We start from the raw sequence: 26,602 nt of genomic DNA on the forward strand, positions 1-26,602 counted from the left end.
GTTGTTCTTTGGGTACGTATTCTTTGGGGGTACAATATCGGCAAAAGGTAACATGTTTCTCTTTTCTGATGAGGTTATAGCAATTTACAGTAAAAACTTACACATTGTGTATTTTTTTCCTTCAATACTTTGGTTTTCATCTCGCAGTTAGTAATTGCTTGATATGCTTTACCTTGATACTATTTACAGTAGCAAGTAATTAGGAGTTGTGTACTTTGAAGTTCTTTGGCATTGTTCCTTATCTTATTTTGGGAGAAAATTGGTGCCGAGCTTTCGATAGAGGAGCTTGGTAAAAGAGATGTGGAATTTTTTTTATTTGCAAATCAACAATGTGGTGAAGTTAGCTGTTTAGAGGGGCTTTGGAAAATTGCTATCGATCCTAGACCAGTATATTTGTTTTTGTAGAGTTCTGTGTTGTGATTTTGTTATTTTGTTGAATTTCTTGTAGTATTGTTGCCCTATTGATCCTTATCGTGTTTTTATTATTGGTTACTCTGTTCAGATTGAGGTTTATTGAAGTTTAGGAGGCTCCACCTCTTCTTCATCGAGTTATGGCCGTTTTGGAAGTGTAAGAGCTCCAACACACATACATATATGTTTTTGTATAAATATATTTTTGAGTTCAAGAAATTTGTCTTTGGTTTTCCGGGAAAATATGTATTTTCTTAGCAACCAAACGAGTTAATATAGCGTAATGGACTATGATTAGGGCTTTATAATGCGTTCATGCTCTGAAAACAGTTTGATGATGAATTGTTTCTTGTTTTTCTCAATATTTTCCTTGAAATGTTAATGTAGATATTTGATTAAGTACACTAATTATGTTTTAACTAACAAGACATTAACAATAGTTGGTAATTCCGTAATTTTAATTTTATACATACATATGCTTTTCATTTTTATTGATGAAGCTATATTTTGTATATTACTACACAATATTTTACACTTTTGAATAAGCTGGTTGGAAATTGGCTATGTACTATTAGTCATGTCTAAAGGATTAATTAATATATTTCACCCGTAGATTCATATGAGTTGAATCAAAGATTGATAGATATTGCCAATTACTGCATTTAGTTTGGGTTTTACTTGTAATTTTTTTCCTTATACTAAGTACAGTTTTTGTTCTTGGCAGAAAATAGAAGGGAAAAGTCATTGGCACTTCTTACCCAGAATTTTGTAAAGGGATTTGCTGGGTTTTAAATTGTCATTGTCCAATTATAATATACGTGGTTTGATAGTAGATATAGATTTTTCAGGAAACAACGTTATGTAACAAGATATAGATTTTTCTGTTTTTCTGTTTTTGTTTAAATATGAATTTGAATTAAATATATATTTTTTGTATTAAATAAATATAAATTTGTTTAAAATAAAACAAATTATATTATTTAGATGAAATATCAGGTGATATTTTAATATAATATCACCTGATATTTATTTCTACTCCTGTTAGTAATATATATAGCTCAGTAAACTATACTCTATGGTTACGTGCCGAGCATATATGTATGTCTACCCAATTATACTCTATGGTTTAATCCTATACTCTAGCATATATGTATGTTTACTATATATATAGCTCAGTAAGTCATCGACTATAGTGTCTCTTCCAACTTAAAGATTTTGAGCAAAAGGTCATTCTTCTTGCATAGGTACCCTTTCTTCTCTTCCCATCTCTTAATTTTTAGTTTTTCAATTTTCCACAGATCTTCTATTAATTAACTCATTCATATTCACATATATCTAATAATTAATCTCTTAATTAATTAAGCCATTAACTATACATATCATACGTAATCTTGAATTAATCTTCTTTTTAATAATTTTCTCAAGAAAGGTCATTACGCATTCTTATTTCATATTCACATATATCTAATAATTAATCTCTTAATTAATTAGGCCATTAACTATATATATCCTTGTGTGTCTAAACAATAACTTAATAATATTATACTCGACAAGTATATATTTTTAGAATGGAGAATTCAGTTGTACGTAGATGCAAACCGAACATAAGTTGTTTGTCCAAAAAACTTAGATGCAAACCGAACAATGACTTCAAAGTACAATCAGTTCACCATTCAAGCAGTTGAACCAATGGAAGATTAGGAAGAAGTTACCTTTTTTTTTTTTTTTACAGTAATTTTATTTTATTTAGTGTTGAGACTTTTCTTGCTGCTGAGCTTGTTTTTCTTTCTCTTGACTTGTTATTTATGGATTTACATGGAGTAGTGTATGCAAGTATTTCATATACCCAATTTTCTAAAAGTAAATAATAAGTATTATTTTATTATGATTTATATATACCTAATTATATTTTACCAACCAATTATAATAGCACAAATATTAATTTGATAAAACAAATTATTCGTATGATCATACCTTTACATACAATCTAAATAAGAAGAAATAAAAAAAAATAACTAAACTTTACCTAAAACTAATCTTTACGTGCCTCGGCACGTAACTCCTACCTAGTATATTTATATATATAAAAAAAAGAGTTTGGATTGTCAGAGATTCCCTAACTATTAAAAGATGTAATTTAAATCATTAATATTTTTTGTCTATAGGAATTAAGGTTTGTAACGTTTTTCTATTTGTAGGGGGGCTATATATATGGCCTCTCATTTTCAGTTAAAGGCACAAGTTTTCAAATAATAAAAATCTTATTTATCTTTCCAAAAATGTCTTTCTAAATTTCCTCTCCAGGCTATTTTTTAATTAGGATAGATCATAAATATATTATAATTAGTTCAAAGATTACCACCTAGAAGATATATAAAAGCAAAGTCTCTATAGTAAGTGTCGATCTCAAGCACAACCTACAAAGGTTAAGAGAAAAAGTCAATGTTAGGAAAAGCATTGAGGTTGATTCTAACTATATGGATTAGCGTTATATTTCTTTCTATCATATCCCTGTAGCTCAAATAGTATCAGAGCACGGGTAGAAAAATGAATTTAAGAAATTATATTTTAGAAAAATTAAGGAAAACATTTTCTTCCATTTGCTTCTACTTTGTTACATTCGCTCCATCTTACCAAAACAATGCTTGTATGTATTGTGAAAATTGAGTTTGATTAAGCTAACCTAATTTATATTGGCTTAATCGCATCAATGATTTTAAAGAAGTTTGGACTTGAAACCTGGATCTGTCCAGGTGCAAATGAGCATTGTACTAATTAAACGAATGGTCAATTGAGTTAATTTTGTTCTACTGTTACTGTACATTCTCGAAATTGAGTTTGGTGACAGATTTTGTGCCAACAATTTTCGGGTTTGGAACTTAGATCCTATTCCGAGAGGAAATGAGCATTCTAGTACAAAAGTTATAGCCATACAATATTCAATTGCACTAACATCAAGACATGAATATCTTATTAATTGATATGAAAAGTGAAGTCATCTTCACATTCATGTAAATTTGAACTCTCTTAATCATTTTCCAATGACATATGAATTAATATATGTCCGTGTTATTGACCCTATTATGGATTGACACGTAGCTTACCAACAACTCTACATCACAAGCTAGTAAGCTACTCATTATCGAACTCTCTTAGACATCAAGACAAACTGAATATCAAACTCATGACGAACTAAACTTAATAAAGAAATGGAGAAAGGCAAGTAAAGTTGGACTCATCAGAAACATGCATCTAAAGTAAATCCAAATGGGTACGTCATATCTATTACTTTAAAACCAAATCATACAACATCAACAACCGCTATTTCCATGTACATCAACCCAAATAATATTAATGAAACTTGGGAAAAGCAAAGAGAGTTTGTTTTGAAGGAGTTCTTCTAACTTCTAAGTCAACACATAAATTAGCCAAGCATGTTAATTGCAGAAAACTTAGAAGCAACTAAAGTAGACGAAAGATCCATTAAAGAAGTTTATTACTATCTTCATCACTCTTTTTAGTCCAGCATCATAATCTGTGCATCACAAGACAGCATTAAAGAAAAATAGAAACTTATGCATACTTGTCCTATAATAAAAAGGCAAACTCAATGTCCTTCCAAGTCACAACAAGTCTATTCATGTGAATTAAAAATTGTACCACCACAACAGTAAGGATGAAAGTTTAGAAGTAAAGTGAGCTCCAGATAAAAATTACTCCACCAATCAGAGCATATCATTGAGGTCTATCAGTCATGAACTGTACATCACCTAAACTGGAAATGACATCCTTAAAAAAACATGTAAGAAAGTAAAAACAATGAAGATCCTGCTGGTATGCACTTGATGATATAGATCGAGTATTCACTGCAAACGGGAACAAAAACCCGTTGAAGGACATGATTAATTTGTTTATGACAGTATCATGAGAGTGTAACAAAGCTGAGACTGCTCATCAAAATTATAAAATTGAAAGATATAGACAATCAATGCAAATGCAAGCGACAAATTTTGATGCCTCAAAGTAAGAAAAAGTCTAGACAAATTCACCAGGAATTCCTCTTTGCATCTGGGTAATAATTGAGGTACCAACGCACAAACTTCTTCAAACCAGTCTCCAAATCAGTGGAAGGCTTGTAACCGAGTTCCCTGTACGCTAAACTTATATTGGCATGAGTAAAAGTCACATCTCCATTCCTTGGCATGGACAAGATCTTCTTCTTAGCCTTAACCTTCAAAAGCTTCTCCAATATTCTCACCAGTTGTGTCACTGGCACAGGTGAAGTATTCCCAAGATTGAAAATCCTAAACTGAGCATTGCCCTTCTTCTTTCCCCCAGTTCCAGTGCTTTTCTTAGCCGTGTCCAAGGCTGCTAAACAACCCTTTACAATATCATCGATGTAGGTGAAATCTCTGGCAACAGTTCCATGATTAGGCGCTTCAAAGATTGAGATTGTCTTCCTCTTGAGAATATTCTTAGTGAAGAAGAAGTAAGCCATATCAGGACGACCCCATGGTCCATACACAGTGAAAAACCGCAACCCAGTAATAGAAAGTCCGTATATATGATTGTAAGTATGAGCAATCTCTTCACCAGCCTTCTTAGTCGCCGCATAAAGACTCGCCGGTTGGTCCGTACGATCCCTTTCTGAAAAGGGTACCTTAGAATTGAGCCCATAGACCGAACTAGACGAAGCCCAAACGATCGCCGGCTGAGGATTCGCCGCCTTGCAAACTTCCAAAAGGTTCACAAACCCAGCAATGTTGCTATGAATATAAGACCCGGGATTTTGCATTGCGTACCTAACTCCAGCCTGAGCTGCTAAATGCATCACATGGGTAAAGGGAACCACCTCGAAAAGCTTCGAAATAAGCAAAGTGTTATTAATATCTCCCTCTACCACGAAAATCCCAGTACGCTCCAAAAGCTTCTGACGATCGCGCTTGAGACCCGTATCGTAGTAGTCATTGAAATTGTCAAGCCCAAGAACCGCATCTCCACGCCGCTTAAGAGCGATCGAGACGTGTGTGCCCACAAACCCAGCGGCACCGGTGACCAGAACCGTTAACCCAGATTTCGAATGCTTCTGGGTCGATCGAGTAACGCGTCGTTCCCACTCCTTGCCGCCCCAAGAGACACCGAGGGCTCGACGAGGCGAATGAGAAGGCGAAGGCGAAGAGCAAAGGTAGTATATTAGTATAAAAGCAAGGAAGAAAGAAGACCAGAGAGTGAGTTTAGAAATGGATGTGTGAAATCGGAGACGGTGAATGTATGACGGAGACTTTTCCGACTTAAACTTTCCCGGCGTGGATGGCAACACGCTATCAAGGTGTGAGATTGGCTTTAACTGGGACATTTGCCAATTTTACTGAAATTCCCAATTTTTCTTTCCACAAAAAACAATTGGGAGTTAGGGTTTGACTTCTTGGATTGAGAATTGAAATGGGTTGGCCTTAAATTTGTTCAGATTGGTCTAATTAGCAATCTGAATGGAAGGGTTTTGAACGTTTGGTAGGAGAGAAAATGGAAAAGGATTCTTTTCCTGTCTCTGGTTAGGAATTAATGGAGGGAAAGAGGTTTTTGGTTTTGGGTACTATCTATGATTATAAGATCCAATGTTGTTCTTCAATGAAAGTTCACTGAAAAAGAAAAGAAAAAAACCAATATTGTTAAAAAAAAAAAATCTTTTTGTTTTCATTGGCAGTGGATGACAAGGATTATTATTAATATTAATATTATTCGCGGCATAAATATTAAATAAATATTTAAGTTTAAGTTTAAGAAATTTTTACATCAAAAATATAAAATGATAATTTTATGACTTAAATACCACTACACGGTAAACTAAACATTTATATCCTTCATTTTTATTTTATTATTATTTTACCACATGCACGCTCTTCTCATGCATCAAGCATGTGTGTGACCACTATCAATCAATCAACCATCCATCATTTTCTTAATTTTTTTTTCTTCCTTTTATTTTTCATTTCTTTTCAGTTATTTTTTTTAAAAAATTTAGTAACATCCATTACACTCTTCTCATGCATCAAATATGTGTGTGACCACTATCAATCAATCAACCATCCATCATTTTTTTTTTTTCCTTTTATTTTCCATTTCTTTTTAGTTTTTTTTTTTTAAAAAAAAAATTTAATAACCTCCATTGTTGAACATTCTCTCTCCACCAGGGACGAACCCATTCACAATAATGTGGGGGCTATAACCCCCACTAACAAAAATATTGCCTTTTAAAAAATTAAATGTAAATTTTTTAATTTAATAATTATAAACCAAAATAGTAGAATAGCCCCCATAAAATTAGATAAATTTAATAAGAGTGATTATAATGTAGTTATAAATATTTTTTTATGATAAATAAGCCCCCACAAAGTAAAAATCCTGGGTTCGTCACTGCTCTCCACGATCCCACCATTTTCCCTCCTCTTTGTGTTCTTCAATTTTTTTTTAAATCCCAGTAACCGAATCCCATAATCGTTTTCCCTCTTTCTATTTCTTTCTCAATCCGTATATATATGGCTATTACCTGTTCTTCATCATCTCCTTCTCCCGTTCAAAAGAAAAGCTCTAAAATGGGTTTGAAATCCTTAGCTAATAAGAACAAGGGTAAACGACCTGTTATGGAGGGGGGATGACTCTGATTTTGCTCCTCCATTATCTAAGCGTGGTTGAGCTCCTCCTAAGAAGAAATCGAAGGTGGGTGCCCAAGAAAAAATGGCTCAAGATGTTGCTGAAAAAAAACGATAATATTGGTGGTGGTCTTCGAACTGAGGTTTGTTTACCGTTTCTTTTTAGTTTTCCCCTTTTTCTAGATTTTGTTGTATTTTGCATTTTTCTCAGTTTTGTGTATTTCGTTTGTGCTATTCTAGGTTTTCCCCCATTTTTGAAATTTTTTCATATTCAACTTTTGTGGGTTTTGTGTTTATTGATTTCTCATTTTGTAATAGTTTTTTCATAGTTTTTTAATAGTGTAAACACCTTCTGTATGTATTTTTTTAATATGTTTTTTTATCTAGTTGTTTCCTGTCCATTTTTATATCATCAATGGGTAACAATGAGATTTATCATGGATGTTGATGTTCAAAGAGTTTTTCATGTATTTTAGTTTGTATACAGTTGTTTTGTAGTTTTATTATAGTTTTGCTACTTCCATATGTTATTTCATTATAAAACTAATGTGCAACTATTTGCACAAAACTTACTATGTATAACTACTATTTCTTAGTCCCCATCAAATTAAATTCCTGCATAATATATAAACTATCATAAAACGATAATGCAACTATAAGGCAACCAAAACAAAAAATACACAGACTTATACGTAACTGGTTGTACCTTAATTCGAATTTACTCTTCTTATTGTGTTTCTAAAAAAATATATTTATATTGGAAACTAGTAATCAATCAAAATGCAACTGTATATAACGTAGATGTATTATTCATGAGGTTTTTTTTTAAAAAAAAATTTCACATCATACATTGTTTTGGATTTGGTGGGAGCTCCAGATCTGTTTGTTGCAGATCTACATTTCATGAATATAGATTTTGATATTAGGGGGAGTTATTTTGATATAAAACAGAAAACAAATGTGTAATTTCAGTTTCTTCACAGTTTTTCTGATTTTTTTCGTCATTTTCTGTTTAGATCATTGCAGGTCTTCTTTTCCAGTTGATTTCGCTAGAATTAATAGTTGTATTTTCCTCGTTTTGGTTTCGTTTTGGTTGTTTTGCGGTTTTGAAACGATCGAGGTATTTTCATCTTCATGGTTCGCTCTGTACAACTGAAGGCTTAGTGCATGTGCTATTTTTGTAAATATTTGTATGTGGACTGTATAAATGTTTAATGGGCCGGCCCAAAGTATTTTTGTAATTTTTTTTCCCTTTTTTGTATTTTTCGGTTCTTTTCCCTCAAGTTTTATGTTGTAAGTATTATTACCGTTAAAAATTAAACTTAGATATTTATTTGCAACTGTGAGTTAAATCTAAATATTTATGTCGCAAAAAACTCTTTTTAAAATGTAAAAGTTATTTATTTTTAGGTATTTCCATTTCACTGTTTCTTTATTTATATATTTTATTTTTTTGAGAAAAGGAAATTCATTGAACAACTTAACGATTACAAAAAAAATGGCAAATCTCGTTCAATTGCGTGACGAGCACAAAAAAACAAAAGACTATTTATTTGTTGAAAATGAAATACAAACTTTTATTTACATACTAATAAATAAGAAAAATGCTAGAAGGGATCAGTGGTACTTAGCACTCTTCTATGTGTTAATATCGTTATTACTCTAATTAAATATCGGGTCTCATAAAGTTTAATAAAATAACTTTTAGAGAGTATCGCTAGCCAATCGCAAAGTGACATGTCAAGAGGTGCTAGGCACTTTGCCTAATAGTAATGGTCAATAAATAACTCTCTCAATACAATTTTGGAAGGGACAATTTTGGAAATTTTCTTTAGAAAATTGAAATTTTTACTTTCATATATATAGTGCGAAATAGAAATAATCAATACCTTACAATTCAGTATACTAGGCTAACAAACACGCAATACAATTAAGAACAATATATCGAGAGATCACAAGAACCAAGTAATGAATAAAAGTTGTAAAACAAAGAAGAATAATACCAACTTTAACGAGTTCAAGCCTTATGCAATGCTCTACGTCTCAGTCGGAACAACAGCAGTCATATCTTTATTGATATCAGTGTTTATCAATGTTACAAGAATCCTTACGAATTCTCAAAGATTACAAGAAAAGGTTTCTCTTTCTAATTTAGACTCTCTCTCTCTCAACCTTACACTATCGTAATTTTACTCAAGCAATTATGGTAAAAAACGGATACATATTACAAAGTTGATGGATATTTATAGATTTGCATTGTTTCCTAGAAAAGCTTTGAAACAATCATGGCACATTTATTATGCCTTAAATGTTCCAGCTCATCACTAGCAACAATAATACATGTCAGCTTTGATAATCTGTTTTCAGTACAGACAATCTGGAAGCTTTAACACGGACAAGCTATCTGGATACGTACAAGCGCTGCTCCCGAATGAACATCCTTGACTGATAGTAAGCTATCTAGTAATGCATCTCTGGATTAATGACAAGTTATTCGGAAGACACTGCTTTACATGAGACAAACTTCACGAAAGAACCATCTGATCGGCCACAACTTTAATTACAAAGCTTCTAAATAAGTACCAAGCTTTTTGTAACTCTATTTTGGAGTAACATAACTTCCCAAAAGACAAAACTTGTCACTATAATCAACAATATTGATGAAAGGAGAATAATTTTTATTAAATCAATAAGCCAAAAAACAACCACAGCTCAGCAAAAAGCTCTAACAAACTAAGGTACAAACTATTCATAACTGCTATGATATATGAGCAGAGGGGTCACTTTTGTTCTTACTAAAACTCCCAAAATTAACCATAATATCATGTATGATCAAGTCATTAACATAATTTATAGTGAAGAACGACAAACAAACACATAAAGATTCTTGTTTAGCCAAATATAATAGACAACAACAACCATAATAACATCAAAAATTTGATTCTACAAACCATTCCTTAACTTTTCTATCCAATTTTTCCAATCCATGAAAGAAATAGGAGAGTTAGTGAAATCAAACCAATTCACAAGCGTCAAATAGGTGTGAAATTTGTGGAAGTCCTCATACTCTTGATAAATGCATGTCAACTAATAACAAGCTCAAGCCATAGCTAATTTTAGAGGCAGTTCAACAATCTCTTCTCTAATTCATTCAATCATGGGTGGAGGAATCACCCAAAATTTTCTTGGATAAATAATCAGGGCATCAGCCTAATCATAATCAATTCCAATCGAATATGCCTCATCAACATCAAGCTAATCCACCAAAAAATTAAGCTTCTACTTTTCAGCAGTTGAATCAACAAGCTCTACATGGTCAATCTAATGATTTATAAGCTACTTTGTTAATTATCACGAATGCACAGACTTAGTTTATGACTAAGATAAGAACATCCATTCAAAATCTTGAGATACAAGTGGGACAGTTGGCCAATATGCCTTATAACAGACCTCAAGGAAATCTTCCAAATAATACAGAGGTGAATCTTAAAGAAAATTGTAAGGAGTGGTAAAGAGGTAGAAGAGCTAGTGAAGAAGCCTATTCCTGCTCCAAAAGTTAATATTGAAAATAAAGGTTTAATGGAAGAAAAGGTTATTGAAAACCTTGAGAAGAAGTAGCAACCAATCAACTATGAGCACAACGTCAAAAGTCCCATATCCTCACTAGCTCTAAAAGAAAATACTTGAAAATTGTTGACGGTGAGAACTCATCAACTAAGTTAGTGGTCGGAAAATGCAAAGCTAATTAAAAATGTGATAAAGATAAAGACAAAGATGAAGGTGAACAAATCTCTAGATATTGCTCTCTCTATTGAATTCAAGATCTGAGTTACACCAAATGATTTTCCAATCCCCTTCACATATGAGATGGGGGTATTTATAGGCTCTAATGGCCTGATGTACAAAGTGATCCCGTGGGGATAAAATATCGCTTTCTTGCTGCATGCTGCAGGTGCTGGGGGTAGTCTGACACCTGGTACCCTTATCTCGTGTTAGGTGGTTCCTGGTCCCCAACTACAGGTTGTAGGAGAGTGGTGCAGCGTACCCTTGGTCAGGTCGTTAGGCCTTGCCAGTCCATTGTTGTTGCTACTTGTATACCTCCTTGCTCTCAATCTTCAGAAGGCGATAATGCTGATTCTAATAATTTTTTTGGCGCCGGCAGCAACTCTGGTGATTTTCCCAGTGCTGGCAGCAACTCCGGCGACTATGCCAATTCCGATGACTTGTTTCAGTTAACTTTATTGATTAGCATTTTTATTTTTTTATAATTTTTCATAGTGTCGAATATGGTTTCACAGGGTTCATAAGTTCGAAACTGGTTTTACAGGTTTTAAGGGTTTTGTAATGAGGTTGCTCTATTTTATGATATTATTGTATATTTTTTATTTTAAGTTTCTTTTTATTATTTTGTTTCTAGGTTTGAAACTATTTTTCACACTTATATTTTATTTTAGATTATTGTTGTGCATTGTGTGTTGTTTTGTTTATATTTATGAGTATTTTTTTTTGTGTTTTTTTCTCCATTTGATTGATTGATGAAACTAGTTTCAATTATTTTCATTGTATATCATTTTTATTTTATTTTCATAATCATTATTAATGTTGTGTGAAGAAACTAGTTCCTTGATGAAGAAACCACTTTCTTGAAATCACTTTCTTGGTGAAGAAATCGGTTTCTTGATGAAGAAACTACTTTCTTGGTAATTTTTCTAGTGATTTTTTCGGCGACAATACTAATTTCGACGACTTTTTCGACACCGGCGGCAACTCCGACGACTTTCTGGCACTAGCAGCTATTTCGACAAATTTTCCAGTGCAATAACAAACTCCAGTGACTTTTCTAGCACGAGTGACAACTCCGGCGATCACTGTAGTTTCATTTGTTTTATTTTTTTAAAAAAATAAATATGAAGGAAATTTTAATATTTTTTATGGTAATTCAATCTCATATATGTTAAATTTTTATTTTTTTTTATGAATCTTAAATTCAAATTCTCTTCTTTTAATATTTTGTATGGTTTTTTTTTTTTTTAAAAAAATCATATTTTTAGTTTGATTGGTTAAATAATATCATATTTAATGACATTTACTTTTTATGTCATATTTATCATAACCTTAATAATTTTTCCATATTATTAAAAATAGTTATGACCTTAAGCCCATAGAACAAAATTAACAAATAATATTCACATTTTTTTTTTAAAAAAAAAAAGTTATAATCCATCTTTCAAACATTAAAAAATTCATAAAAATTATTTGGAAATAAGTCCAATTATGAATTTCTTCTCATTCTTGACATAAACTCTTGATCTCTAGTTTAGTGTCTTCTTATATCTTCGTAAATTAGAAAAATCACCAAAAATATAAATGGGGAGATTACATAATATAAAATATGATAAAATTAAAGGAAAGATAATTATTTGGGGTTGCTTACTTATATTGGTTCAATAATTTTAATTATATATTTTGAAACGGATAATTTTAATTACATTGTTTTGAACAAAATTATAATTGGAAAAAGATTTTATAATTTTTGGTTTGTTACATGATTTGTTTCCTAGTATCTCCAATCAATGTTCATGGAAAATATTGTCACTAATTTTGCAAATAATTTTGAAATATTATACATTTCTTTTTCATACTTTAAAAAAGATCAATAAATAATTAGAAGATGGGTTAGACATCGAGAAAGGGACAAAACTAGTAAAAATTCAAGTTCATCATAGTAACACACTATTAACTTAAATAGAAGGCAAACTTAGTAGAAACCAAGATAAAAATAGAATTGTGATTTTGAGGTGTCTTGGTTTCTAATTCAAGTTAGGTTAGGCTAGGTTGTCTCTATGTTTAAATTATGTAATAAACAAATCACACACCTAATTTGCTATAGACACCTATATTGAAAAGGTTAAAGTTGAAGATGCATAATTACATGGTTGTGAGCTCATCTCTTCTAGTTTGAGCTCTTAAATTTAAGTTTAGTATTATTAATTTGGAGTCCACAATTTTTAATCCTTAAACATGATATATAATTATTACAAGATTAGATGACCATTTGAATGATTATCTCACCATCTTCGTATATTAATACTCTTTTTTCTTTCTTAAGAAATATATCCAATATTCCAATGTATATATCTAAATATACTCTTATTAATCTATTTATATATATATATAAAAAAAATTTTGTGCATGTGTTATACTATTATTTATTCTTCTGATATCATGTTGGGTCTCCACTACTGAAATTTTAACATTGTGAAGAAAAATCAAACTTAATAAATTTCAAAACATATGATACACGTATTGATTATTGGTGGCTGCTTTGCTATTACTTGGAATTTTTTTAAAAAAAAGTATAAGGAGACATGTTCAATATTCAATTTGTGGACACATATTTACTTATTTAATTATTAATGTCTTTGCTCACAACAGTTCCACTTCCAGATGAACTCATTAAAATCAAGTCCCTCTCCTTTTTCTTTCTTTTCAAATTGGGTAAGCTTTAAATGCATATATAAATTTCTATATATGAAAAACTTTTTTTAATACATATTATTTATTGATGATCATTATAAAAATAATTATAAATATCAATTTTAAAAATAAATTTTAATTTACTGACCAATAATAAAAAAGAAATTTTAATTTTTATATTAAATTTAATTACATAATTAATATATATATCATTTATACTATATCAAAAATATTATATTAAGTATAGAGTAATTTGGGACATAAATACCTAAGTTTAACTCTATCAAGTTAGTTTAGCTGCTGTCAAGTTAGTTAAGCTTTGTGTTTAGTTCGTTATTCAAATGTTGGTTCCATAAGTGTTGGTTAGGTGTGATGTAACTGATTCTTGCTACTATATGCATTTCTTTCCTATACTGTAACAGATTGAACAATTAATGAATATTCTGTTCCATTTTCTTCTTCCTCTGTTTTCTGGTTTTCTCTCAATGGATTACTGATATGGTATTAGAGCCACCATTGTTGTGTGGTCTTCTTCATTGTCTTTCTTCTATTTTGTTCTATTAATCCTCTGATCTTTTTTTATGGCGCGCGGTGGTAGAGCTCAAACTCGAAACACTCGCGGTACTGTTAATACATCAAATGAATCAAACAGATACTCTGTTCTTGGTGAAAATTCACGATCTAGCACTACAAATGATCTTTCAAATCCTTTCTTCATCTCTAATGGTGATAATCCAGCTGCAGTACTTGTACCTAAGATTCTGACAGGAAGTGAGAATTACAGTACTTGGAGGAGGTCTATGATGATTGCTCTTGTAGCTCGAAACAAAATGAAGTTTGTTAATGGAAAGTTGCCTCAGCCAGATGAGGAGCATGATGATTATGATGCTTGGTGCAGATGTAACAGCACTGTAATCTCATGGATACTTCATGCAATTTCTGGAGAAATTGATGATAGAATTATGTATATCGATAATGTGACTGAAATTTGGTCTGAACTCCATGAAAGATTTAATGAAAGAAATACTCAAAGAATTTTTGAAGCAAAAAAGGTTATGCAAAATCTCACACAAGGATCAAGCAGTGTTACTACCTATTTCACTCGATTGAAGTCTCTGTGGGATCATATTCGTGAATATAGACCACAACCTGTTTGTAGTTATGGTGCTATGAAAGTTATACTTGAATATCAAGAAGAGGATCGACTTCTTGAGTTTCTAGTAGAATTAAATGGTTCTTTCAGCAATGTCAGATCTCAGATTCTAATGAGAGATCCTCTTCCCACTGTTAACCAGGCTTATGCTTCAGTTTTTTAAGAAGAAAGACAAAGGAATTTAACATCTGGATCTGTTGGATCAGGTGTGTCTAATGATGCTGAAAATTCATCGAACAACACTACAGGAGAGTTTGCTGATGTTGTACAACCTTTTCGATCCAAGTATAATTGCACACATTGTGGTATGAATGGACATACAATCGATCGATGCTTTAAACTGAATGGGTATCCTCCTGGTCATAAGCAACATGGAAAGTTCCCAAATCGAAATGCAAAAGGGCCTCCAAGTAAAAATGCTTCTGCAAATTTTACAGGGACAGATGAGGAGAAAAATGAGTATACACCAGGGGATAAGGATCTTGTATATAGCTTGTCTAATATTCAGTGTCCAAAACTCATGGCTCTTCTTGCTCAGAAAGCTGCTGATAAGACATCACCTCAAGTTTCTGATGAACAACTAGTTGTGTCACACTTTTCTGGTAAGAATTTTCATGTTCATAAATCTAAATGGATCATTGATACAGGAGCCACACATCATGTGTGTCCTGATATTTCATTTTTTTACTGATATTCACAATGATTCCAATCTCAAATCTGTGTTATTACCAACTGGTTCATATGCTGACATTTCCTACACTTGAACTATTGTTTTATCTGATGATCTTGTCCTCAAAAATGTCCTATGTGTGCCTACTTTTCAATGTTGTTTGCTATCTGTTAATTCTTTGACAGCAACAGCTAATTGCACCTTTTAATTCTTTCATGATAAATGTGTTATTCAGGACATTGTCAAGTGCAAGATGATTGGGATGGGTGAGAAATGTGGTAGCCTCTATTATCCGAGTTTGAGTCATTCTAATGTCCATTTCAGTTATGTTTTTTCTTCAATTTCAGATTCAAAAATTTCCAATGATAAAGTTTGGCACTATAGATTGGACCATCCTTCTTGTGTAAAGAATCATCCATTAAATAAAGATTTGAGTTTTCATTCTAATTCCAATTCTTTGTTTCACTTGTAACACCCTACTAGATTAGACGTGTTACAGTGTTTTTTAGATGTTGTGCACGCCTTTGCTAGTCAAAGGGTTTAATAAAAATGTGAACGATTAAAACTTAATTAAATAACTTTGCTTTGATATTTAAACATAATAATTTACATGATTCAGGATCCCCTTTTAAAAAGTTACAAAAATTTATAAACTGTTTATATTTCAAAAGTCGTTGTCAAGCGACCTACAAAAGAGAGTCAACACCACTCCAAAGACTTTGAACACTCCAGGTCTAACCGTCGTGATATGTACAATCTTCATCGTTAGCTTTAGACTCTTCATTGGTTCGATTCTAGCTCATACTTGCACGTACACATAGTAACTATGAGTCGACAGACTCAGTAAGAAAAGCATAATCATAACATAAGTGTAAATAGGATAAAGATTAGGCGCCCACACCCCTAACCGTAACCCTTCACCGTGTCCAACACGGTACTGAGTTCTGAACGTTCAAACGACAGTACTAGTGACCATAATATTAGCCTATACTCGGTACGCTAGTCGTACTCTAGTCGTACCGACGTGATATAGTCAAGTAGCACAGTACTATCGATTATACTATCAGCCTATACTCGGTATGCTAGTCGTACTCTAGTCGTACCGATGTGATACTGTCGAGTAGTACAAATGCCAACATACATTTATCAATATCCAATATAATATTAAATATACTGATACCACTATTGTAATGTAATTTAACAAGCATAACTAACATGTATACTAAACATGTAAACACATATGCATATCATTATACTAATCTTACCTTAGTTCCGAATGAAAGTATGTCGGTAACCCTGAGTGGACGTTGTTGCACGACGGTCACAACATACGTAGAGCTGATAAGTGTGTACTCTAGAACACTTTTCTAATGTCTGAAAAGAACCTAAGTTTTTTCTACTAAACTATGTAGTGGAGACACCCTAAAATAAAATAGATAATTTTGCTCTAATTTATATACCATATCGTAGAGCTCTTCATAAGCTTTAAAATGGTATATAGAACGTCTAAAACGGACACCCGAGTGAAAAGTTATGGCCAAAATACTAAAATCTGCCTACCCGATACAGTCCAACCGGAATTCCGATTGGTACAGCCCTAAACCAACCGGAATTCCAGTTGTCTGGGTAGAAAAACACGAAAAATTCCAATCTTCCAACCCCCATAACTTGGTCCAATCAATCCCAAATGCTACCAAACTTTCCAAAATACCTAAACACACCATAATAAACATATTCTAGGCAATAAACTCAATAAATAACCTCTGAAATGAAAATCACCATGGAAGAGCCAAGTTTGAGCTCTTAAGCTCAAACCTTGACCAAACCTCACAACAAGCCTCTAATTCAACTTAATCTAACACATATATCCTTAAAATCATCTCAAAAAACAGAAACAACAGCAACATAAACCTACAACAACCTAAACCTAAAAATCATGCTTGAAACCTAACTTGAAACTTCAAGAAATCAACAAGAGAAGAGATTGGGAGCTTACCCAGGATTAGAGTAACAAAGATTATGCTAAAATATTCTGTATTGAGGCTGAAGAAACCCTACTAGCTGTAAGTTCTTGGATAAATCGAGAGAGAGAGAGAGAGAGTGTGTGTGTGTTTTGGTGAGAGAAATAGTGTTTTCTTTGATTTTTAAATAAATGAATGAATAATAATAATAAAAAAAATACTTATCATATAAATTAAAAAGTAATTTCAGATTAATAAACCTAATAGGAATAACTAAAGGACAAGAACTCAACTGGCAAAAAGACTATTTTGCCCTTGCCTAAACTAAAAGGCTTCCTTACCACCTAGTGGTAATTTGGTCATTTCTAATACCTTGAATATTTCTGAAATTTCCAATCTCTATCTAATTTGCCCCGCTATTACAAAAATACTAAATTAATTTTAAGTGACTCGATAGGCCGCACGTCGCATTCCACTGTTACCGAGCATAAAACATGAAATTCATAAAAATTTACATATAACATAATTAATGCATCTAGTATTCAAATATATCTCCGTAATTGAGAAAATATTTTTCTAAGACTTATTTCAGACAATAAGCCCTAATTCCTACTTAGAAACACAAAATTACATAATAATTATTGAACCTCTTAATTTTCTGCTAATTCCTATGATTTAATTATGCGGTCATTACAATGATCCCCCTGTTAAAAAGATTTTTTCCTCAAAATCAAGTCTAAAATTTTGGACACTGAGCCCACAAATTGGATTCTAGTTTCCAGGTGTTTCCCTTCACCTTATTGTTTCCTTAAGTATCTTATCTAATACAAAAGTTCAATTTCAGATAACTTTGTCTTTCTTATCGAGATCCATAACTTATTCCCTCAATAAGATAGGCCTAAGTGAAGTTCTCAAATTTCATAATTGAAGATATGAGTCAAACTCCCCCACATACAGTTTGAAAAACATTTTATGTGTTGCAAAGGTTACTTGTAGGGTTTAGATGAGAAATTAATAACAATCTGATTCCTTCGGGAAATTCCGAAATTCATAGTAACCTATGGTATATTTATCCTTGTCTTCAAAGTTGTTCTCCATATTTGAGAATTCTACATTGTTGAATTTCAGATTAACATGTCCTTATTATCAATGCTGAGAAACAAGTATCCTATCCATATTCTTTTCTATAGTCTTGTCAATTATTGAACTAACCTCAGGCTTAGACGCTTCCTGTTCTGGGTTAAAACAAAACAACTTCACATACCATTTAGTATTCTGTAGGGACCCATCCCTGTTACACTATGGTAACTATTGATTACACGAAAACTTGATCAAACTTGATATTTGCTCCATAAGTCCTTGCGATTTGCCACATTAATTTATAGTATATATTGTAATACCTAATTGTCCCTCTGAATTAGCTATTTGTCCAAGAGTAGAAAGTTATATAAGCTTTAACTACAATATGTCAGTTCTCTGAAGACTTCACTAAACTGGGAGATAAATTTCAATTTCTTATCTGATATAATGGACTATAAAGTCGCATAAAGTCATACTATCTCCCTTATGGTTTCCATACTAGATTTTCAGCAACATTTCTCACTTTACTTGAAAAATTAAACCCATCAAATCCACCTTATAAACTTCTGGAGATTAACCCTAATCCACAACGAATTAAATATTTGAATACTACAATGAAGGAGTGGTGAAAACTTCCCTAAAAATATAACTTCTGAGCTCAAAATTGTTCGAAAGACAAACTTGAGTTTTATAATGTAACATTCCATAATCCAATTGCAAGCATAATTCTGAGCTATATCTGCTAGGGCTTTCCCAAAGTTTAATATCCATTAACTTAGCATTTCTGTTCTTATTGATTAAATCTGGTTGAATTGTTAACTTACTGAACTCGCCTAACATAAACTCTGATCTTAATTTCGATTATGACATTTACTAACTGAAACATTTCCTGCTTAAGACTTCTGCCACTGCATTGGCCTTCTTGGAGTAATAAATGGTTATGTAGTACCAATCTTAAGCTAGCTTCAACCACTACTTCTAATCTACATCCCAATCCTTTCGAGTAACTAAATACTTTAAATTTTCTCCATAGAGTTAACTTAGCCAAATTCTTAAGTACAGAACCCCTGTTCACAAGTTCCGGGTAGTGATTTGGGTATTGCTACTTATACTTCTTTAATTTACAAGGTGAATAAATAGTTATTCTATCAATTACTTTAAATCACCCTCTAGATCCTTTCTGACTGCCTCACAAAAGACCAAGAACTTTTCTTGATTTAATAGCCATGTTAACATTAAAGTTGTATTCAACTGTAACTTCAGCTCTTGGAAACCAGTTTATCAATTGCTTGTTCACATAGCTCATTACTTCCTCTTAATTAGCTCTGCTGTAAGCTTGAAATCTTAAAATAATCCTTCCAGATTGTAACTCCATATTTTGTGTGATCTGGATCATTAAGAATATACCATTTAAGGCTTTTCAGGAGCTTATTGCTCATATATAGATGTTGTATTATTTAAGATTGTACTGGTTTAGTGGAAGTTTGTATTTGAGATGTTCTATCAAGCTGACACATATTTATGGTTTAATTCTGCAGATAAAGTATGGACTTAAGTTTTGGGTACTCTGAATATTTTCTTTCTATTAAGGTTAGAAAGAATTAATAAACAATTGATCTCAATTAAGAAAGACCAGTTGGAAATAGGTATGCTAAGATCACATTCACATGTAATTTCCATGCTACGCATCCATGGTTGATATATGTCATTTGATTATATTAATATACGTGATCATTGATGGGTTTAGCTACGTTAAATGTTGCGAAAGCCGCTTTGATCCTATGTCAGTATAATCAATGGACGAGATTGTTTTGAAATACCTATAATTATTATAGCAAAAGTTAAGCACTTATAAGGTTATACACTATCAGAAAACATATGTAGCCCAAGTGGGAGATTGTTGGATTAAAATCCTCAATATGGGCTCATATGTATATTAGTGTATTGATATTTAAAGTTTGGCCCAAAATAAAGTGATCATTTTAGTAATTATGATTCATTGGGTATTAAAGTGTCATGGGCTAAATGTGTAGATACCCTAAGCGATATTTCTAATTTATTGATAGGCTAAATTAGAAATACTTAAAATTAATAACCTAGCTATAAGGTTATAAGTTGGTAGTGGTCCCCAAGAAACAAGAGAATTTCTATTCTCATCTTCTCCCATCAAGAGAAAAAATTAGAAAACCTTAAGTCTTGTTTTCTTAGAAGATCATTACCCAAAATCACCACAAAGATTATCTCTACAAGATGAATTAAGATTATCACTAAATATGGATTAAGGTACGCTTCCGCTATTTGGCTTCTTCTCTTTGAATCAACAAAAGTATTCTTTAGATCTATGGTTATACACTTATAATTATTTGTAATATATTTATCTATAAAATTGAATATTGTTATTGCATATTTTATGAGTGATAAAGAACTAACAACAAAAACATCTAACATTCCTCATGAGAAATCTACACAAGAGAGGTTGCTTTGGCGACATCATGTTTCAATCAATTCATTTAGAATAAAGACAAATTTTAATATTTTAGTATGCTAAATTTGAACTTAAAATAAAATAAAATATATATTTAATTTAGACTTGAATTTTTATCATGAACCTCATACATGTACACATATATTATATCCGATTATATCTTTCCAATGCAACTCATACATAATAATAATAGCCCATATTTAATTATATATATCAAAACTGCATAATATATATGTGCCTATAAACCAAAATCTTAAAATTATTAATAAATACCTCATATACATAACTATGAATATTTAACCAAAATATGAATTGAAAAGTTTTAATAAGAAGATCACACCCATAGCCATAGTGCACTTAATCTAAAAGCCTAAAAGATCTAATATATGAGTGAAAACTTAGAATCACATCACATATGAATACATATGTCAAATATAAAGTACATATGCATAAAAAGGAGGCATAAACTTTAATTCTGATAGTGGCTTTATGCTAAATAAGATGAGCTCGGTGACATATATTATATGATATATTAGTAGTCGATCCAAAGAAAACTGTTAGATATTTATATGTATAAACTGAAATATATATGATAATGTATAAAGTGCGGAATTAATAAATCATATATGCACTATAATTTAAGGATCGAAATACCTCCAGCCATTGAATCTTTGAGCTTTAGTCCCACATAAGCTTGATCTGCAAAAGAAACCAATTGATGTGGGTAATCGAGCTTCCTCGCTCTCTCACTCTCTTTAGATGGATTTTGCTGTTATGAACAGAATGAGTGAGGAGCTCGGGGACCGAGACCCTATATTTATAGGTGAGATACTACATCAGTATCTGTGCCACATTAATTGTCAGAATATTTTGACAATTAATTCAGGAAATCAAATCAGGTAATGAATATAGAAATCTGACCATATATAGAATATTACGTAATTGATTCTGTCCAGATTCAATGAATATAAAATATTCATTTATCAGAATCAATAATATTATTTTATTTCCTTAATTAGAAATATTCTAATATTCTCCCACTTGGTCAGCATTTAAACTAAAACATTCAAACCCAAACGTTCCTCATTATATAATAAACATACGAATCATAGCGATATGTCCTCATTATAAGTCGAGTATTATCTTCCATGTATTACGATATATTTATTATATAACAATGTACTTTATGTGGCAATGTACTTAAGTGAATAAACCCTAACCCTTATGTTTATTCAGGTCCGCTTACGATAATTTTCTCAGATGAAATTAAGGTGCACATAAATATGAGAAAATATCGAAATTAGAGTTTCATTGAATAATTTTTGGTTGTACAAATATAAAAAACTGCATATGGGTTAACTGAATCCCATATTTACTTTATGATCCTTGAATTTGTATTGCGGCATGCCTTTAGTCAAGGATATATGCGATCACCCAATTCAGTTTGCGTGATTAATGACCACTTATCACACCTTTTTATGGCTAAATACTTAATGTCGATATGCTAGCTTCGACCAGTACTCTTAGAGTTATTAGCCATAAATATTGTAGCCGAATTTATCGCAAAATTTTCTTAATGGCCTAATGAAACTGTAATTCTGAACTCTAGGCCTACTATGAAACTCTATAATACATCATACGAGATGTATTCTCAAAACAATAAATTAATGTAACTTCTATAGTAGAAATAACAATCAAGATTCTCCATAATATAATCTTACTGGTAATCTTAAGGTTGTAATAAAATATTGATTTACGTGAATCAATACAACCAGTGAAGTACATTAGAATCTAATTGGTTAACTATATTTCCAAATGATCAATTCATCTTAACAAAATATGTATGAATATAATTTTTAGTATCTTTAAGACACCTCATCACTTTGTATGAAGAATAAAGTGGTCTTAACTTTAGTTATTCTGATACTACTTAACGATCCTGAAACAAATGTAATGCAAAGTCTTATTCAGACTCTTAGGCATACATTAGGCTTCTAAAATAGAAGCAAATGAATGTTCTTAATTTATTCTCACTCCAGATCATTTTTCAGATGCTGGTTCGAGTTGAATTTATCACACTTAAAGATAAAAGTTATATATCAGATGAATAATACATAATTTTATTTAATCAAAGATGCTGTGGCTACTCTCTAATTAATTAAAATTATATATATTATTTATAATCCTTATCTCAAAATAATAATTTGAGATATGAATTATTTCAACTTATATAGAAAACTTTTATCATCATTTGCAAGTAACATATTGTCTACGTATAAAACAAATATTACTCCCACTAACCTTCTGGTATATGATTATTTCCATAATTCTCTTTTCAAACCTAAAGGAAAAGATGATATAATACCAATTTGTGAGATGTTTGTTTTAATCTATAGGTAGACACTTTAAGCTTGCATATGTTCACCACTTATTAGAGGAAAATCTTTATGGCAGTCTGTATACCTTCTCCTCTAGTTCACTGTTTGGAATTGATTAATGAATTAAAACAAGCAATAAATGCCAAGGTCTATAATAGAATTATTTATAAAAAAACAAGTGAGAATGTAAATCTCATTTGTTATTGATTCTTAGTTCAAAATGAACTTCTTAGTAATGAATATTCTTTTATATCTTTATGTTTTTCAATGTTGCCTAATGAATATTATTGGTGAAAAAACTTATGCTTAATTAATGTTCTCCACCCCATTAGGCAACTTTACTAAAGATAAACTTTATTACTCTTTAAGATATTCATTTCTTCATTCATGACATATTGTACTACAACTTCAATTCTTTATCATTTTATAATTTAATTTGTGTCTCAAATTAATATTGTAGTTGAACTCTTATTGTACAAAATGTAATCACTAGAAAACATTGATCTTATTATTTTAATAAGTCATCTTAAGGATGGACCAACAAACTCTTAAAAGAGCAAATGGTTCAATATATATGTTATTTTAGAAATTATAAGCAATTACTAAATAACATAACTTATTAGAATTTTATCAATGACTTGTAGATTATTAATAATTAGTTATGAATTCTCAATAACCATTAACCTTAAGGGTTGTTGTGAATCATAATTAATCTAACACTTGAGGTGGAAGTTTGAGAAAATATGAATGATCTTTCTTAGAAACTAGGTTCCTAGATTGATCACTCCCACTGATCAAGTCAATTCTTAATTCCATAGTTCTAGTGTTGTGAGATGGATAATAAAATATGTAACCCTTAAACCTTATAGCTTTTCAAATGAAATTTGCTCATTTATGGTTTTGGGCCCAGATCTTTTCTTTGACAATTGTACTCTAACTATATATGGGTATTTATAAAATGTGTACATGTCATCAAGTCAGTTTTCAACCTTATCACAACTCAAAATATGTTTGAGAAACAACTTTGGTTAGAACACAATTCGTTATGTACACCCCATTGTTGAGTATCAATAGACAAAGATTTAGGAAAGATTGGAGTTTGCTATGTAGGCTCCACCCCATATCCAAAAAATGCTTAGTTTCTTAAATCTGTTACACACTATGATTTAGGTGTACCAGGCATATGTATTGGGCAATGAACCCATGCTTTTAAAGAAACTTTGCAAATGGACTGGGAGTTTATCCATACTCACGAATTTTAATGTAGTATTCTCTATTTTATATTTGATCTCACTATCTTAATATGCAAAATGCACTATTTCTCTACTTAAGATTTAAATGTCTTTGAAACATATAAATCTATACTTTTGTAGAAAAATAATTTATGTGAGTAATCGTTAAAAATGAGATGCAAAATTTGAGTCCATGTCTTCAAAATTAATTGACTTGTATGATTTCTAATATGATAGAATTCTAATGTGCACCGATTTTGACTTGTTGGAATACATATTCTTAATAAAATTCCAGCAGTTCTAAATAAAGTTAGTAAAATAAAGTGTAATGAATATCCCCACCATTTACTAACATTTATTCTATTTATGGATATATGTTCCATAATTTTTGGTGCTATAATGTAGAAGAATTCTTATTAATAACACATTTCTTATTGTCAGATTGAACTTGCATATCTTTATGAGTGACATCATTTTGTAGTAAAGACCTCTAAATGTGTCTAAATCAAGTTTCAATAGAATCTTGGAACATAAAAGGTCTTTGCTAATTTTAAAACAAAGTCACTACTATATTGCTTGTTCCTTAAACTTCTAAATGTGAGAACTTATCTTGTCTATGGATAAGATTTGCTCACAGTTAGTGACTTTCTTAGGTTTATTTGTAAACCTTGCAAGAAATTATGAATGTGGAATAACAATCTAAAATAATCCACTATGTGTTAATAATCACATTAACTATATTAGAATGAATTCATACACAATAAATTAAAATTTATTGGTGATAATAAAGTGTGATTTATTTTTCTTAATTATACAGTAAAAACTGTACATTTTTGATGAAGTTATCAGAATAAATTTTGGAAATTTCTACTGGTATGGAAGAAATTTATGAATAGTGATGTAATAAAATTACATATAAAGTTTTGAGGTTTAAATGAATCATGTTTTTACCAATGAATAAAGATGCTTAAATATGAAATCTTATTAAACGAAAATTGCCTGTGGGCTAAATTTTTAATTTAATAAGATAAGATTTAGATGTAGATTATGATAGATTTACACAATTTATGAAAAACTTAAAGTTTAATATTTCTATCTCAATGAAAGGTATGAAACATTTAATTATTTATAAATGTTTCAAAATCTTATACTTTATTATAAAATTATTAAATTAAATCTACATAATTCCCTGTGGGATAAATTAAGAGAATTTAATTTAATATATTAATTATGTAAATATAATAAAATCCTTGTAGGGTAAGATTATTATGTTCACATAATTCATGTCCATTATGTTATCTTAATCCACTTAATATATATAATTTTATATGATTAAGGATGCTGCGGCTACTCCCTAATTATTTAAAATTATGTGGTTCACTAGACACCAAAGTATAAACTGAAGATTAAAATTTTACTAAATCCAAAATTTCCTGTGGGCTAAATTTTAAATTTAATAAAATTAGATGAACTTTATGATAGATTTAATTAAACAATTAGTTTTGGAAAATGAAGGTTTATTATCTATCTTTAATTAAATTTGTGATAACACTATTAAATTAAATCCCCATAACTCCCTGTGGGGTAAATTAAGAGAATTTATTTTAACATATTATCCTAATTAATTATACAAATATAATAAAATCCCTGTGGGGTAAAATTATTATACCTATATAATTAATTACAAGTTATGTCCATTAAGGTGAATTTTAATTAATATATAATTTTATACAAACAAGGATGCTGTGGCTACTCCCTAATTATATAAAATTATATTTTTCACTTTGACATTAAGTATTCGGCTCTACCTAAAAGTAATTTCGTTATTAACATAATAGACAATCACTGAGATTAGTGCTCCTAGTGTGGTCGTCCGAAGATCATTAAAAACCGTTCTAGATATGAGCATTTGTCCCAGGTTCATGTTTTCTTATGTCAAATCACAAAATTACTTACATTTTATTCATATTTTATTCATTTTAGGAATGTTTTATGAATATTTTATGAATAATTTTATGAAGTTTTATGAAACTTAATGTGCTATATAAAATATTCAACCTATCTTAATGTTTGAATATTTCTAAATATATCTAGCACTATAAAAG

At 30.8% G+C, this 26,602-nt stretch overlaps 1 protein-coding gene across 1 annotated transcript; it reads right to left on the reverse strand.

The window, feature by feature from the left end:
• Positions 1-4,024: 4,024 nt before the first annotated feature.
• LOC115716429 (UDP-glucuronate 4-epimerase 2) lies at positions 4,025-6,200 on the reverse strand. Its single transcript, XM_030645219.2, has one exon. It carries the CDS (start codon positions 5,765-5,767, stop codon positions 4,457-4,459), a length of 1,311 nt encoding a protein of 436 aa, XP_030501079.1. The 5' UTR covers positions 5,768-6,200; the 3' UTR covers positions 4,025-4,456.
• Positions 6,201-26,602: the final 20,402 nt, after the last annotated feature.

This window comes from Cannabis sativa, chromosome 5 (assembly GCF_029168945.1).
Source record: "Cannabis sativa cultivar Pink pepper isolate KNU-18-1 chromosome 5, ASM2916894v1, whole genome shotgun sequence".
Classification (NCBI taxonomy): domain Eukaryota; kingdom Viridiplantae; phylum Streptophyta; class Magnoliopsida; order Rosales; family Cannabaceae; genus Cannabis; species Cannabis sativa.

Excerpts from the sequence above, each read along its gene's own strand:
- LOC115716429 (XM_030645219.2), bottom strand. The coding sequence starts at position 5,767 with ATGTCCCAGTTAAAGCCAATCTCACACCTTGATAGCGTGTTGCCATCC.